The sequence below is a fragment of the Pelodiscus sinensis genome, chromosome 4 (assembly GCF_052426305.1).
Source record: "Pelodiscus sinensis isolate ZL-2025 chromosome 4, ASM5242630v1, whole genome shotgun sequence".
Taxonomy (NCBI): domain Eukaryota; kingdom Metazoa; phylum Chordata; order Testudines; family Trionychidae; genus Pelodiscus; species Pelodiscus sinensis.
The window spans coordinates 114,038,393-114,053,371 of record NC_143055.1 but is presented as its reverse complement, the minus strand read 5'-3'; the positions used below and the strand labels follow the sequence as shown (position 1 = coordinate 114,053,371).

The 14,979-nt window shown below is 42.7% G+C and overlaps 1 protein-coding gene across 5 annotated transcripts in view; it reads right to left on the bottom strand.

The window, feature by feature from the left end:
• The window catches only part of EIF4E (eukaryotic translation initiation factor 4E), a 52,273-nt gene that overhangs the window by 13,593 nt on the left and 23,701 nt on the right, over positions 1 to 14,979 (bottom strand). For all 5 annotated transcript variants that reach the window (XM_025188231.2, XM_014577057.4, XM_006130137.5 and 2 more), the window contains 2 exons: positions 13,017 to 13,112; positions 5,606 to 5,669 (listed from right to left, as the gene is read on the bottom strand). In XM_025188231.2, coding sequence (XP_025044016.1) covers positions 5,606 to 5,669; positions 13,017 to 13,112 — 160 coding nt within the window. The remainder of the gene's footprint in view (positions 1 to 5,605; positions 5,670 to 13,016; positions 13,113 to 14,979) is intronic.

The window sequence follows — 14,979 nt, the reverse complement described above, 5'->3', positions numbered from 1 at the left end:
GGTCGTCAATCGCTACCGTATCTCATGGTATAACTGCATCGTCCTGTTGGGCACTCAGGTCATCTGGGTGTGTGATGTTTATCGATTGAATATCAGATTCATTGTCCGAAATTCGATCCACCTCCTCCTCCTACTCTGTGTGTGATGCAGGAGATAGGGGCTGTGGATGAGGCAGACCCCTTCGAGATGGTGTGGAGTGGACTGAGGACTGGCGTCTGTACGGGTCCCAATGGTCCCAGGGCCCCCATTGGGTTGGGTAAGGTGGGGACGGGTAAGACCAATAAGGGTGCCACGGGTTTTGTTGTGGTCCAGCCCTATGATAGTAGGAGCGAGACCGCCTTGGCGACGTTTGTCGCGAGGAATATGTCGTGTGGCGGTCATCATCTGGTAAGGGAGCGTCTTGCAGGGACACTGGGGACATAGATCTGGCAGGGGAATGCCTTGCAAAGGATGTCCCAGGTGAGCAGTCAATGGGAGGGAGGCATGAATGTTGCTGCCTGCTGTGAGTGTCAGACACTGGCTTAGAGAGCTCTGTAGCAGACTCATGAAGATGCCTCTCGCTGTCTGCTGCCGGTGCCGAGCTCTGGTTTACGGTCGCAACCGGTGCCGGCTGTGTATGGGGTCTGCTCTGCTGCGGTGCGGAGGGTTTGAGCGGCGCCGGAGTTTTTCGCGGTGCCGGGGCTTGAAGCGGCGCCGGCTTTTTTCGCCCGGGGTTTTCAGCGCGTTGCCGGGACGGCTCAGAAGCAGCGCGTACCGGTCTCGGTGCTGAACATGAGGACTTTCCCTCTGCTTTTTTAGCAGGAGTCCTCGGACTTCTTTGCCCCTCTCCCTGGGTCTTAGGGGAGGAAGAAGGCGGGAGAAAGCGCGATGGTGAGGCTCTCTGCCTTGTAGCTTTCGGTGGCGGGGGGGGGCTTCATGCTGCGGTTCCCCCTGCTCTGTAGGCTGCAGAGCCTTTTCAAACAAAATCATCCTCAGGCGGAGCTCTCTGTCCTTTCTAGCTCTCGCCGTGAGGGAAGCACAATGCGTGCAGCTGTGGGGTGAGTGAGTTTCCCCCAAACAGCGAATACATTTCGTATGGCCGTCAGAAGCCGGCATAGGCTCGCGGCACTGCTCGCATTTTTTAAAGCCTGAGGAGGCAGACATATTTCGGGAGCTTCCTGTTTCTTTAAACTGTTGGTATTTCCAGTGTTTTATTTATTTGTGACTCTTGTTATAGTCCTTTCCTTTCCTTTTTATGTGGTTTATGTGCTTTTCTGGCTGAGGAGCCAAGAGAGAGAGCGCTCCGGTTCACCCGGAAATCCGGTCTGAAGGGAGTTTTAGTCCCCAAGGGGGGATTTTTGTTGTCAATTTTGTTATTCTTATAAAATATTTTATTGTTATTATTTTAAAGAGAAAAATAAGGGAAACTAACTTGGAGTAACAGGGGGAAAACTATGGTAACCTAACTAATGGAAATTACAGTCTGAGAGACTGTGAGGGAGCTCCAGCTTGCTCCGTCCGCTGACGAGGGTGGTTAAAGAGGAACTGAAAGGGAGGGGGTTGAGCCGCGCACTGCAGAGGGCGGGAAGGGCTCGAGACGCCTTCTGAGCATGCGTGGCTCAACAGGGGGGAAACTGCTTTGCAAAGCTCCGATCTGCGGCTCAGGGCGACCCTTCACCAGAGTGGAGCACCCACGGGGACACTACTCGAAGAAGAATACTCATTTTTAACGTTACAAACACAGCTACCCCTTCGAGATATTTTAAAATATTAGTATTTCTCAGACAGTTAAATTGTTATTTGTAGAGCAGTTGTGAATACATAAACTGAAGTATGCTACAAAGCACAGTGCTATCAATATCAGTGTTTGATTTAAAAAATGATTAAGAACATATGACTGAATTCACACGAGTAGATAGAAAAATATTGTAATAGTTTTCAGAAACAGAGCTACAATGCAGTATCTATGTTTGATAGAATTATAGATGAAAGAGGAAAGGCAGTCAATGTCAGGTCACTTTCCTATATTTGGCATTCTTATTGACATCCACAGAGATCAAACTACTTGATCACCCTGAGAGGCAATTCCTCTAGGTCAAGATTGAAAGCCATTGGCAGGATCACAAAGGAAAAGCTTACAAAGCCGTTACACCAGTGATGTTCCTGTTGCCAACAAGCATGAAATCTTCTAGAATATGTTCTTTGGCAACTTTCATAAACACTATGTTCACTTAAAATAACATAGGAAAGCACATTAGAAGTGTCTAGTAGTTTTTTGGGCTGTCAATTTCAGTTAACTCATGACAACAGAAATAGTATTTTTCAATTCACCACAAAGCAGCACCATAAAACAAATGCTTTATTGCGGCAATGCAACTTAGAGATGTATTTTTTGTTATATAACTGCACTCAAACACACCACAATGCAAAACTTTAGAGCCTACAAGTCCACTCAGTCCTAATTCTTGTTCATCCAATCAATAAAACCAAGTTTAATATTAATGGGAAATAATGCTGCCCACTTCTTATTTACAATGTCACTAGAAAGTGAGAACAGGAGTTTGCATGGGACTTTTGTAGCTGGCACTGCAAGTATTTATGTGCTAAATAAGCTAAACATTTCTATGTTGCTTCACGCTTTAGCTAGAATTCCAGAGTATAGGCTTCTAAGCTAACAACACTAAAAAAATGTGTTACCTGCATTCAGCCATGTATTTCATATTATAGCTAGTAATGTGAAAGCGTTAACTTTGTATACGTGTAACATTCACCTTTACATATAGGCTCCTGATATGCACAGGGAGCTGGCTCCCCCCACCCTCCAGTGTAACCACTGAAATTTTCAGCAATTACATGGTTAAACGCATTTTGAGATCCCTCGGGTGACAGGGACAGGCCAGAGGGCTACAGGAGGGTACTTCAAGGGAGGTATATTAGCCCTAGATTAAATAGGATCTCTGTTCCCTGGGTAAACTAGTAGGGGCTGGCCTAGAACCAACAGGAACTTTTCATAATCAGTCTGGACAGTCAGGCCAGTTGGAACACTTGGGGCCAATCAATCAGTTCAGACTAGTTTAAAAGGGCTCCTTTTTCTGTTAGCTCAGAAGCACATGAGGAGGAGGGAAGGAGCCAAAGATCTGAGTGTGAAAGGTATCTGAGCGAGAGCTGGGAAATGGAAGGAAAGAAGAGTGCCATGGAGAAACAGAATTAGGGAGGTTAAATATTGGTTAATTGAATAGTCGAATAACCTCATGAATTCTTAATCATTAGTCTACTATTCAATAGTCCCCAGGGGCTGCCCCACTCCAGAGGAGTCCTCTGCCACCCTGCGCTGCTGCCTCTATCAGAAGCAGCAGCGCAGGGTGCCAGGCAGGAGCTGGTCTGCTAGGTCAGCCAATTTAAAAACCAGCCCCCCTTGAGGACCAGCTAAAGATAAAGCAGCAGCAGCACAGGGTGGCAGTAGCCCCATCCAGAGTGGGGGTTGGGGGGTGGGAGAGGGAGAGAAATGCATACAGTCTATAAGTTAATGCTATAAGCTTTTGCAAAGGTACAGGGAGGGATCATTTGGGCAAGTGGCCCAAGGAAGTAGTTGCCAGATGGGGTCTGTTCTATTCCCAATCTGTTGCCACTGCCTTAGGGTCCCTGGGCTGGAACCCAGGTTAGTGGGTGGGCCTGAGTCCCCCCCCCAACACTTCCCATGCCATTACAGAGTCTGTCCCTGGATAAGACAACCAGGACTATCAAGAGGTTTCACCCCATACCACGGATTAGCCTGTGATGAGTATGGCTCAATAGGCTGTGATCCTTGCCACTAAAAAAGGAAGAGGCTATGTGAAGGTCACAACAAGCCCTTGAGGCTAAACACTATCTGCAAGAAGTACAGGACCCATGGACACAGCCAGAGCTCTGCCACAATTGTTATAGCTGTCTCAGATGATGACCCACACATGACGTTCATTTTGAGAACACTTCTACTGTATATTTGATGAAACAAGGATGTGAGATTTTTTTTTTAAAGGCAACTATAGCATTCAATCCAAGGTTTAAGAATCTCAAATGCCTTCCAAAATCTGTGGGGGCTTAGGTGTGGTGCATGTTTTCAGAAGTCTTAAAAGAGCAGCACTCAGAAATCACAAAACTGTAACCACCAAAAAAAGAAAAATCAACCTCCTACTGGTGGCATCTTACTCAGGTGACAAAAACGAACGTGCATCAGTCCACACTGCTTTGGATTGTTATGAAGCAGAACCAGATATCACTATGGATGCATATCCTTTGGAATGATGGTTGAAGCATGAAGGGACATATGAATCTTATCACATTTGGCATGCAAATCTCTTATGAAACTGGATACAAGACTGTCACGTAAACACCTGTTCTCACTTTCAGGAGACACTGTGACAAGAAGCTGGCAGCACTGTCTCCTGCAAATATAAAACTTGTTTGTTCTTCAGCCATTTGTTCAGACAAACAGGACTGAACCTGTAGGTGTTAAATTTTATTCAACTTTCATCATAAGAGAGATTGCCACTGCAGCAATTGTATTGGGTGAATTAAAAAATTCTATTTCTTCATTTTTTATTTTTTTTTAAACAGTACAAACATCTGTAATAAAAGTAAATATAAAGCTCTGAATTGTGTAGGTTGTACCTCCCTGGTCCTCACACCCTCGGGATCTGACCAGCCCCTAACCAGGGAATTCGCCAGACCACAGGAGACTGCACTCAGGTGACAATGCAGGGTGGCTACCAAGCTCCGCCCCACAAGAGTGCACTGAGCCCAGGGCAGCCGGCTGTGCTCCAGGCCCCTGCTTGCAGGGCTCTACAGCTAGCCTGCCTCTTTCCCTCAGCATCCCCTTGTCCCCACTTCTCTTCCTCATTCTCTCATTCCTGAGCATGCACCGCTCCGGAAGCTTTGAGAGGGTGGAGGAGAAGTTACTGAGCAGCAGGATGGCTTTTTCCCCATGAGTGCTCCAGCCTAAGAACACCTATGGGGATATCAGACCACAGATAGTACTGGACTGTAGAAGTCCGGACCATAAAGACTGAACCTGTAATTGTAATCAATATATTTAAAATATAGTAAACATCCAATAAAAGGGCTCTATTATTAACAATGCAATTAATTTTTAATCTCTTGACTGTTTTTAGCTGTATTATGCCCAAAGTATTAAACAGCCGTGACAACCCACTTGTTGCAGAGAGAGAAAGAGAGTGTGTGTAAAATAAATAAAGTAATGAACCGAAAACTCTTTCACTATTAAAAACAACCTTGAAACTTAATCTTATCACATATTTGAGCACATCTCTTGTAAATTTCTTACAGTGCTGGCACAAACAAGATACAAGGTGATGAAAATCAATGTATCAGTAGGGTTATGGGCCTCCTCAATTTTCAAAGCCACCAGTAATTACTTAAATTGGAGACTCAATCTGATTTTCAGAGAGCAGACACTTAGCATTTTCTGAAAGTTAGGCCCCCTCAACACATCTCTATCAGCTGGACTGCCAGTATCATTAATCATTTCAAAAATTTTGATCATGGTATTTTTACTTTTTCAAGAAAACATTCCTGTAAGATTGTGGTTTACATTAAAACTTTCTTTACAAAAGCTTACTGGGCATACCTTAAAAAGTGAGTAGTCACAGCCAGGCATTAAATTACTAGAGAGCTGGATATGGTTGTATAAACTATTTGAAAACAAAGAAAACACATAATTATAAAAAATACATTTACAAAATTTATCAGCATGTAAAGGTACAAATATTATTTTAAAAAGTTTTAAGAAAACTGAATCCATAAGCTCAGCGTTTGACTGACAAAATATACCTAAAAGCAAAGTAACCTATGCCTTAACATCAAATTATTAAAACTGATTGCTGAAGCTACCCCAACTTCAGCAGTATAGGAAATACTATATAAAAATGCATACTGTTTTATATTCCCATGTCAAACCAGTTTTTAGTAGAATATTCTTCTCTTGGAAAAAAGGATTGGGTTCTATCAAGTAGGACAGAAACTGATTTACATTCTCTCATTGTGCTCCATGCTACCAACTATTGTTGTTAAAAATACTGATCACTTAAACCCAAGTTTTGACTTAAGTTAAAACACAAGTTAACATTTCACACAAGTCACATTAACGTTTGGGACAACCCAGTGAATAAAGTTAGTTTTTGTATATTATTGCAATAGAAAGAGAAAGACTTAGGCTTCTGTGGTTCTTCTATCCAGAAAATCTATTTTAAGATGCATATTCTAAGCTATTAACAAGGAATGTAAAAAGTTACCTGGTTACCCAGTAAGCATTAGGTTTACCAGAATGCTTACCCGGTAACCAGCGGACCTCTTCAAATTCCACTGGATGGATCCCTGCAGCAGGTCAGGCTGAAACAGGCACCAACAGGCACCAACCTCAGTCCTGGCTGCTCTGCACCAGCTTTTCAACGGTTAACCGATTAAGCTATCCAATTTTAATAATTTAAACCAGTTAACCAGTTATTGGGTATTTAATCCCTACCATGAACATCTACAACATTACTCTCAGACAGAGACTGTAAACAGCGTATTTGAAATCCAAATAAGGATGGAAAAGAGACAAGCATACAAGACTCAGAGAAGTGAAGTGTATATTGTGTCATACAACTGCTCACCACCAAGCAATGCACAAGGAAAAAAAATCTGAAAACAGAGTGACACTTAATGCACTAAATTGGAGGAGTGTAGAGAGGAAACAACACGTTTGTAACAAGTCTTGCAATCACATGCAATATCTTTGGGGATCATAAATCTATAAATTATTTATCTATGACTGATTTAGTCCATGGGGAAGAATTACCACAATTCCTACAGGAACTAAAATGAGTCCCAGGTGATTCAGGCAAATCACTCTAGACAGGTACCATATTCTGGAGTAGTTTGCATATACTGATTCAGCTAGGTTTTCCGGAGACCAGGAGACAAAGAAAGGACTTTGGATATTAAAGGATAAGCTTAACTGACACAGGGTCCTTTTTTGATATATCAAATGTGCATGGTTTTCTGTCCAATGGGGGCCTCCAAACCTTGCAGAAGGGTTTGAAAGACTTTGGCCTATTAGGGCCATAATAGACAGATGACCTCTTGCAAGCTTTAGAATACATGTAGGGAAAAAATGGTTATTAACCTTTCCTAAATCTTGTTCTTCCATGTGTGTTACTCATGTCCATTCCATTGTGTAGACTCACCACATAAACCAATGCCAGAAGCTTTTCCTTCAGTGGTATCTATAAGGAATGAGCTCTTGAGCCCTCTGGAGTGGCACATGTGTGCGGCAGTAAAAAGGGCAAAAAGTAAAAACTGGCTCTCCAATCCCTCAGTTGCTCCTTGCCAAAACTCAACAAAAGCAAAAATGAGTGGGTCAGGAAATGGACATGATGAACATATCTTGGAGAACAACTGTTACAAAAGGTCAGTAACTTTTTTTTCTTCCAGTGCTTGTTCATGTCCTTTCCACTGTAGGTGCCTTCCAAGCATTACCTCAAGAGGTAGACAGAAGTTTGTGGACATGTTGATTGCAGCACAGCTCTGCCAAAACCTGTGTCATGTCTGGCCTGCCAAGTGATGACATAATAAACTGTGAACATATATACTGAAGACCACACAGATATGGGACATGCGCCTTTGGCTGCTCTCCTGGTGCCCCAGCCCTTGTAGAACAAACCTTCGCTATCTCCTAACGAAAATAAAGGACATGATCCAAGTAAAAATCCTCCAAGAAAACGAAGGGAGGCTTTTCATCCCATCAGCTACAGCAACAAAGAACTGTGTAGATCTGCAGACGGGCTGTGTGTACTCCACATATAAAGCCCGAATATGCCCAACATCTAAAATATGCAAATGCCGCTCCTTGGTCACGTGAATGATTGGGCAGAATACGGGGAGAAAAACATCCCAGTTGACACTGAATGTGACACTGCCTTTATCAGGAAAGCCACATGGGAATGAAGCTGAACCATGTTCTTGTAGAACACAGTACGGGAGCTCCAAAGTAAAAGATTTAATCTCAGAGACTTGTTTCACCAAGGTAATAGCCACAAGGAATGTGAGAAAGGGAATAAAAAGCCATGTGCTCAAAAGGAGGGCCTGTGAGCCTGGTTGAAGACCAGATTGAGGTTCTATTTGGGGGCTAAGTCCTGGATCAGCAGAAACAAGTTTTTCAAGGCCTTTCAGGAGCTTGATTGTCAACTCATGTGAGAATACGGATTTACCTTTTCATGTGAGGATGGAAGGTGGATATGGCTGCCAGGCATACCTTGACTAAAAAGAAGGTGAGGCCTTGATCCTTTAAATGAAACAGATAATCCAGAATGGACTAAAGAGATAACTGGGTCAGGAAGGTATTCCATTTCATAACCTAGCAGAAACACTACCACTTTGACAGGCAAGTTACTCTCATGGAGGGCTTTATGCTCTCCAAGGGAGCTGTTGTACCTGACTCAAACAGACTTGTTCCTCTGGATTAAGTTATGGAAGATCCAAGCTGTGAGGGAGAAAGCGAGGTTCAGGTGCCACACCTGACTACCATCCTCAGATGATAGATGGCTGGGAAGCATCAATGGGACTATTATAATATGCCCCTGAGCATGCCGAACCAATGTTGGCAAGGCCACACTGAGACAATCACAATTACTTGTGCCTTGTCCCTCTTAATTTTTAGGAGCACCTTGCTGATGAGTGGAGGTGGTGTACATCAGGTCTCCCGATCACGACGGGAGAAAAGCATAAAAAATGAGCCTGTGCTGAGACCCTGCAGAGAACAGAATGAATGGCAGATTCTGCTGTAAGTGCACAGACGTCCATTTGAGGAGCTCCCCATTTCTTGAAGAGCATCCTAACTACCTCTGAGCGAAGGGACCACCACTCCTGGTGAGCGAAGGACCTGCTAAGCAATCCACTAGCTTTTCCAAAGGCTTCCAGGTGGACTCGCAGATGAAGGGCTTCCTGGCACAGAGATGATGAATTAATTCCCCCTTCCTTATTGGCATAGTACACAAACACGGGGCTGTTCATCAACACCTGCACCACTGGACCAGACAGGTAGGGAAATAACACTATGCAAGCCAGACAAATGACTGAGAGTTCCCTGGCATTTATAGGAAGAGCAAACTTTTCTGATAAACGGAACACAAGTTCACAGTATACCAAGTTGCTTGGAGCGAAGTCCAGTCAAGCCAGCCCCAAGGCAACTGAGGGCTGATTGCAAAAAGAGTGCTCTAAACCAAATGTCATGCTCCTTTTTGGTTTTCAGCTTGAAACTCTTATAAATGGGATGTGTCACTCACATGGGTTACCCCTCCCCCAAGTAATTCTATGATGGGGCATCACTGACTACATAGTTTTGCAGCACTCACATGGCTTGAAGCCCAGGGACCAGGGCATGCCTTGTCCCTAGGCAAAGTCCTGTAGACAATTATTACTATCTTATGTGCCAAGGGAAAATCAAACTACACAAAGTTTCTAAGAACTATATAGAAGAGATTCACAGCTAGAAACAGTTGAAAGGTAAGCTTGCCAAGTCAAGGAGACATTCCACCACCACCATTGGTGGCACGAACTGAGGAGCCAGTGGTGCCCTTATACCAGGGCAAACACATGCCATTCAATAGTGCACCAGAGCCACAACCTTAGAGAGATGTTAAATTTCGATTAGTTGATAACAGGAGGTGGGTGGAGCACTCGTTATCCTGTGCTTCTGTCTTTTAAATGTAGTAAGAGCTCCGTGGGCAGAGGTGCAGCAGCTGGGTCTCAGCACAAGCAGGGACTGCTTAAATCCTCTCTTATGCCATTTCCCTTGCTGCACCTCTGCCTTCCTGTGGAAACGGTGCTGGGGGAAACCGGCTTTTAAGACAGCTCCCCCCAGCACCAGCTCCTGCTCCTCCACCCTTGCTGCCTCTGATACAGAGGCAGCAAGTGGGTGGGTGAGTGGATGGGGAAGGGGGAAGTGACATGGGATGCAAGTGATTCAACTAACCAATAAGCAGCAGCTTATCGGTTAGCACTATTGACTAGTTGCAGCCTCTCCCTCCGCTGCCGCTGCCGCAGGGGAGCTGATACATGAAGTCTTGAGACTCATGGGAACTGGGACTCAGCCAGCATCTTCATACCCCAGCTTCCCTGTTCCTTTCAACGAGGAGCGGCAGATGGGGAAGTTATGCTGGGACAGGCACAAGCCAGATTGCATGCTAGAACTGCCTACCCTTATCGACTAAGTAGTCGATAAAAAGATCCAACTACTCGATTGGAAAATGACTGCATTTAACATCCTTAGTAGTGACTTAGTCAACTAGTCACTTACATCCCTACTCCCTTGTGGATACCACTGAGTGAAAAACTTCCAACACCAATGCAGGTGGCAAGCTCATGAACCTACAAAGCAACTGACATCTGCAAGCACTTGTAGGACTTGTATCGTTTTGAACATATTTGTATGTAAGGCTTTTACCTTAATAAAGGTGCTTGCTTAGAAAGAGTTGTGGGATAACTTATGCTTACCTTATGCTATTCATAGCCCTCACAGAAGGCAAAGCACAGGAACTGGCCTTTTGGCAATCTGGCTTACTAAAAATATCACAGGATCACACAGGCTGAGAGTTGGCAGCCTAGCACATGGGGGGGGGGGGGGGGGGGGAGAGGTGTGCTGGACTGCTGGCTTCTAGCCCAAGTGGGCTTCCTCCTCTCCCCCCCCCCCCCAATCCCCTGCTGCCACTACCACCCCACACAAGCTTGCAGACTCTCAGCCCACGCAGGCTGGGAGCCAGGAGCCCCCTCGCCCCCGCACGAGGTTAACCGGTTACTCATTCATATCCCTACTTAAAACCTGCTGGTGAGAAGGGAGTGGGACAAGAGTTCCTATCCAGTGGCAGGTGGTGGCTGGAGACTTGACTGGGAACAGCTGCGTACACCTTTGACTAGGGGAAAAGGTGGAGAAATCTCAAACTGACAGCTGTCTCCACATTTTCTACCGTTGAGACCAGTGCAGAGTTTAGGACAGGGCAGACTTCATGAACTTGAGGTCCTTTACAACCCATGCTCAGTCCTTGTCTAGCACCAAAGAGCAAAGCTTGATTGAGTTACTATCTGAAATGTTGATATCCTCTTAACAGTTGAGGGCTACAAACTAATCCTTTCTTCCATCAGAAACTGAATTCCTAGTGGGAGCCTTGGCAGGTGTTAGACTTATTACCATTTCCATCCTCCCGCACTGCTTCAACCAGACTTATTTTAGTAGCTCCTCTCAGAAACTACCATTGAGTTGGAGTAGATTCATCCACTGGGTGAAGAGATCAAAATGACTTCAATACTGTGTAACTGATGCTTTACACTCAACTCCTTACTGGAGACATCTGCGTTAGTAAGTGTTCTGCTAGTTTATGCAACCAGATTTCGGGAATGCGAATGCCCAAACTGATCCACCATCAAATTTATTAGCACATGACTACACAACAACATGAATCAGGGCAAAGTTAACATCTGCCAAAAGCTGTTTCCCCAGAAATGGTGAGGCTAGCGTGACTATCATCTTTCTTTGTCCACCACAACAGTGAATGAGAAGCCAAAGCTCACACAACTAACCCGCAGACCTCATCCATGACCTCCAGGTTCCAAACTTGTTCACTCAATCATGACAGCTAACTTATGATGCAACTGCCAAAGCTGACTGCCTGAACAAAACCTTCAAAGCCGATCACATGGACACACTGATTTTTCCTCACGCTATCCACACCAAATTTCTCCTGTTCAACAATCATGTTGTAACACAATCCTTCTAGCATCCCAGCAACTATTATTTCCACTTGTTATCCCCACACCAACATGAAGAACGTTTTCCACCTAATGTTGTCACTTCCTAGTTTTCCCAGCTCTCACAACCAGAAGGCAGAAACTAATGAAAATAGTCAGTAACCCTGCTTCTAAGAAGGTGAAGAGTCAGTGTTTTAAAAAGGTTAAGCACCAATAGGTCTTTCCTTCCTCAAACACACCCCATCCTCAGAGCAAAGCACATACTATTCTCTCCATTCTTCCAATGCACTGTCCTCATTTACATTAAAACATGCAAAATGCTTAAAGATGGTCACTTGAATGTCAGTAAAAAGAAACCACAGGAATCAAAACCATTAAAGAGCTCAACCTATGACTCATGAACTGCTGTTGGAACCTTCTCACTAACAGATTTTGGGGACTCATGATACTAGTCATGTGACAGAATATATATCTTTGGATTGCCTATTTCATAAGGGAGTTTTCCCCGGTATCATTGAGATCTATGGTACCCTGCCCAGTATCAGGTACACAAATAAGATCTTTAACATGTATGTTCAAAGTAACCAAACAAGTTGTATGAATAGTATTCTCTACTCCATCTGCTTGATAAACAGGAAAGAAGTTCTCAAAACATGCCTAACAAGGCCAAGGTGTTCAGAAGTGACTAGCAATTTTTAGGTAACCAATCAAAAGTACCTTAAAGAAGACTAATTTTTTAAGAAAGCAATAAGCACCTGCCTTTAGTTGAGCATCAAAAGACACTAATTAAATCTGGGCAAAGTTTTCAGGTACAGGATATTGGGTCAATCTTGAGCATTTTACACCAAAAAAGAGTTCAGACATCAGTTGAATTCTGTTTATGACTACCATGCTGACACTGAAAATCTAATATACATGCAATAAGCTAATGTTTGAGCCTTATGGCCCATATACATTGCAATATCTGCTTACTATCCAATACCATTCTACCCATGCAAATAATACAATAGATTTAAACCATCAAAAAATTTCCACAAAACAGTTTACTTACACATTTGTTTTTTTTAAAAAAAGGCTTCTCATTCTAAAAGATGAGGACATCTGATCAAATAGTTGAGACGAATTCCAATTTGCACTCCAGAAAATGGCATTTACTTAGTAGTTAATGAGTAACTTTTTGCTAATATAGAGAAGAACTTCAAGCTACTTCCCCAATATTATGCAGGATTAGTATATAGGTAAAAAATTTTACTTACGCCCAAAAATCTTCAACAGTATCAAACTTTGAGATCAGACGAAGATTTGCTTGCCAGGTTTTGCTTTTGTCATTTTTAAAGAACCAGAGTGCCCACCTAAAGACAAAATGATATACTACACATGAAAAATAAGTCAGTACTGAAGAGGTCACGTATATTTATTGGATAACAAGCCCAAGATGAGAGACTGCCACTGAGATGACAGCATGAAACTCCATACTAGTCCCTAGGCTGCAAGAGAAATTCAGACGAGAAACAGGCTAGAATTCTAATTCTGGATCTTGAGCATGTGTGTTAGAAGACTAAACCAAACATTTATGCACCGCTACTTAAAAACCTCTGTGAAAGGTTTTAAATGATCAATGGTTTACTGAATGACCGCAACAAAGATTTGAGTTGTGCCTATTGGTAAGCTTCAGCCTGTTACATCATAGTGGACTCTGTTGTAGTCTGCTAATGTTAGGAGTATGCTACTTCAGTGGTTCACAAACTCTGCATGTTCACTTATCACCTTCTTTCAAAAAGTGCCATATAATGATGGAATACATATCAAGGTCAGATACAGTTTGGGTACATGTGTAAAAAAAACCCTTTATTCTTTTCAATATGCATCTCTTTCAGACAGTTTCTAACATTCCATCAGAAGAAAACAAATGATTTCATCTCAGAACACATGCCAAGAAGCACTTTCCCCATCAAGTATATATACTGCAATGATTAGAGAGTAAAAACAATTAAGCTGACATTCAAGCTTACTGAAGATAAAATTTCCCATTAAAGGTTAACAGTAACCTGTAAACATCTGCCATACTGTATCATACTTGAAATTCTCATTAGTTGGTTCTTTTTGCACTCTCCAGAGTTTACTTTAACAGCACGCTAACATGAAACAATCACAGCTCTACTCTGGTGAGTGTAATTTCACAACCAGAAAAAAGCAACACTGGTATCTAAGCAGGACCCTGTGGAAAGGAGACAGAATATTTCTCAGAAGCCTCTAGTGTTGATATCAACACCCAGAATCTGAAGGGGGAAAAGCTGCCATGGCTCCCGGTTATAAAAAAAAGACCATATTCAGGAATATTTTTAAGTAACTCCTGTATTTTTGGGGGAAAAAAATAACATGCGTAAAAAGTGCAACAAAGATGCAATGGCTAGTTATCAGACTGAAACATGAGATGTGTTCCACAGAAGGTAATAATTTTTAACAGGATGCAAGGATGGCTGAAAAATCTGCATCAACTGGTTAGCACATTTATTTCTTCATCATACTGATGGAGTTCCTATTATATCTTAGGAAATTACAAGTTAGGTTTTGGGTAGACTACTTATGAATTTCAAAATGTTTGTTTTCAAAATGTATGTATTCAAAATATAATTGGTATGTTTGTTGGGAGAGTAATTTATAAATTAAATGTGTACTGTTACTACTGATTTTTTTTATTGCTCACTCTAATCAAACATTCTAGGTGAAGACTTCCTGTTTAATTAGGCATATATGAATTAAACTTTTTCTCAAGTTCACTAGTATATGACTAGAGATCAGGGTTTAAATAGATTTAGATAATCTTTACAATTTGTTAATTACTTCTCCTATAAAACTATGTTTAGAATAAGTTAAACAATTTAAACAGTGGCACAAAGAGTTACAAGATAAGGATTCCTTCATCTACAACCTCATTTTTTCAAAGCAGAAAACTAATACCCACTGAAAAGTTTACCATTTTGTATCAGTGTCCAAGCAGGACAGAAGAGGTTTTTTCAATGTCTATCTGAAGTATCTACCACTTCAGAGTGTCCTACTGGTACCACCAGCAGAGCACAGTCAGTTAAACATACATCAGACAGTAAATAATCTATATCAAACCCCACCTCCACAAGATCCATCAATGTGTTCATAATCAGGACCAGCCAATTCCAGCAAGACCTCACAGATGAAAAAGATTACTTGGCTTATTTATGC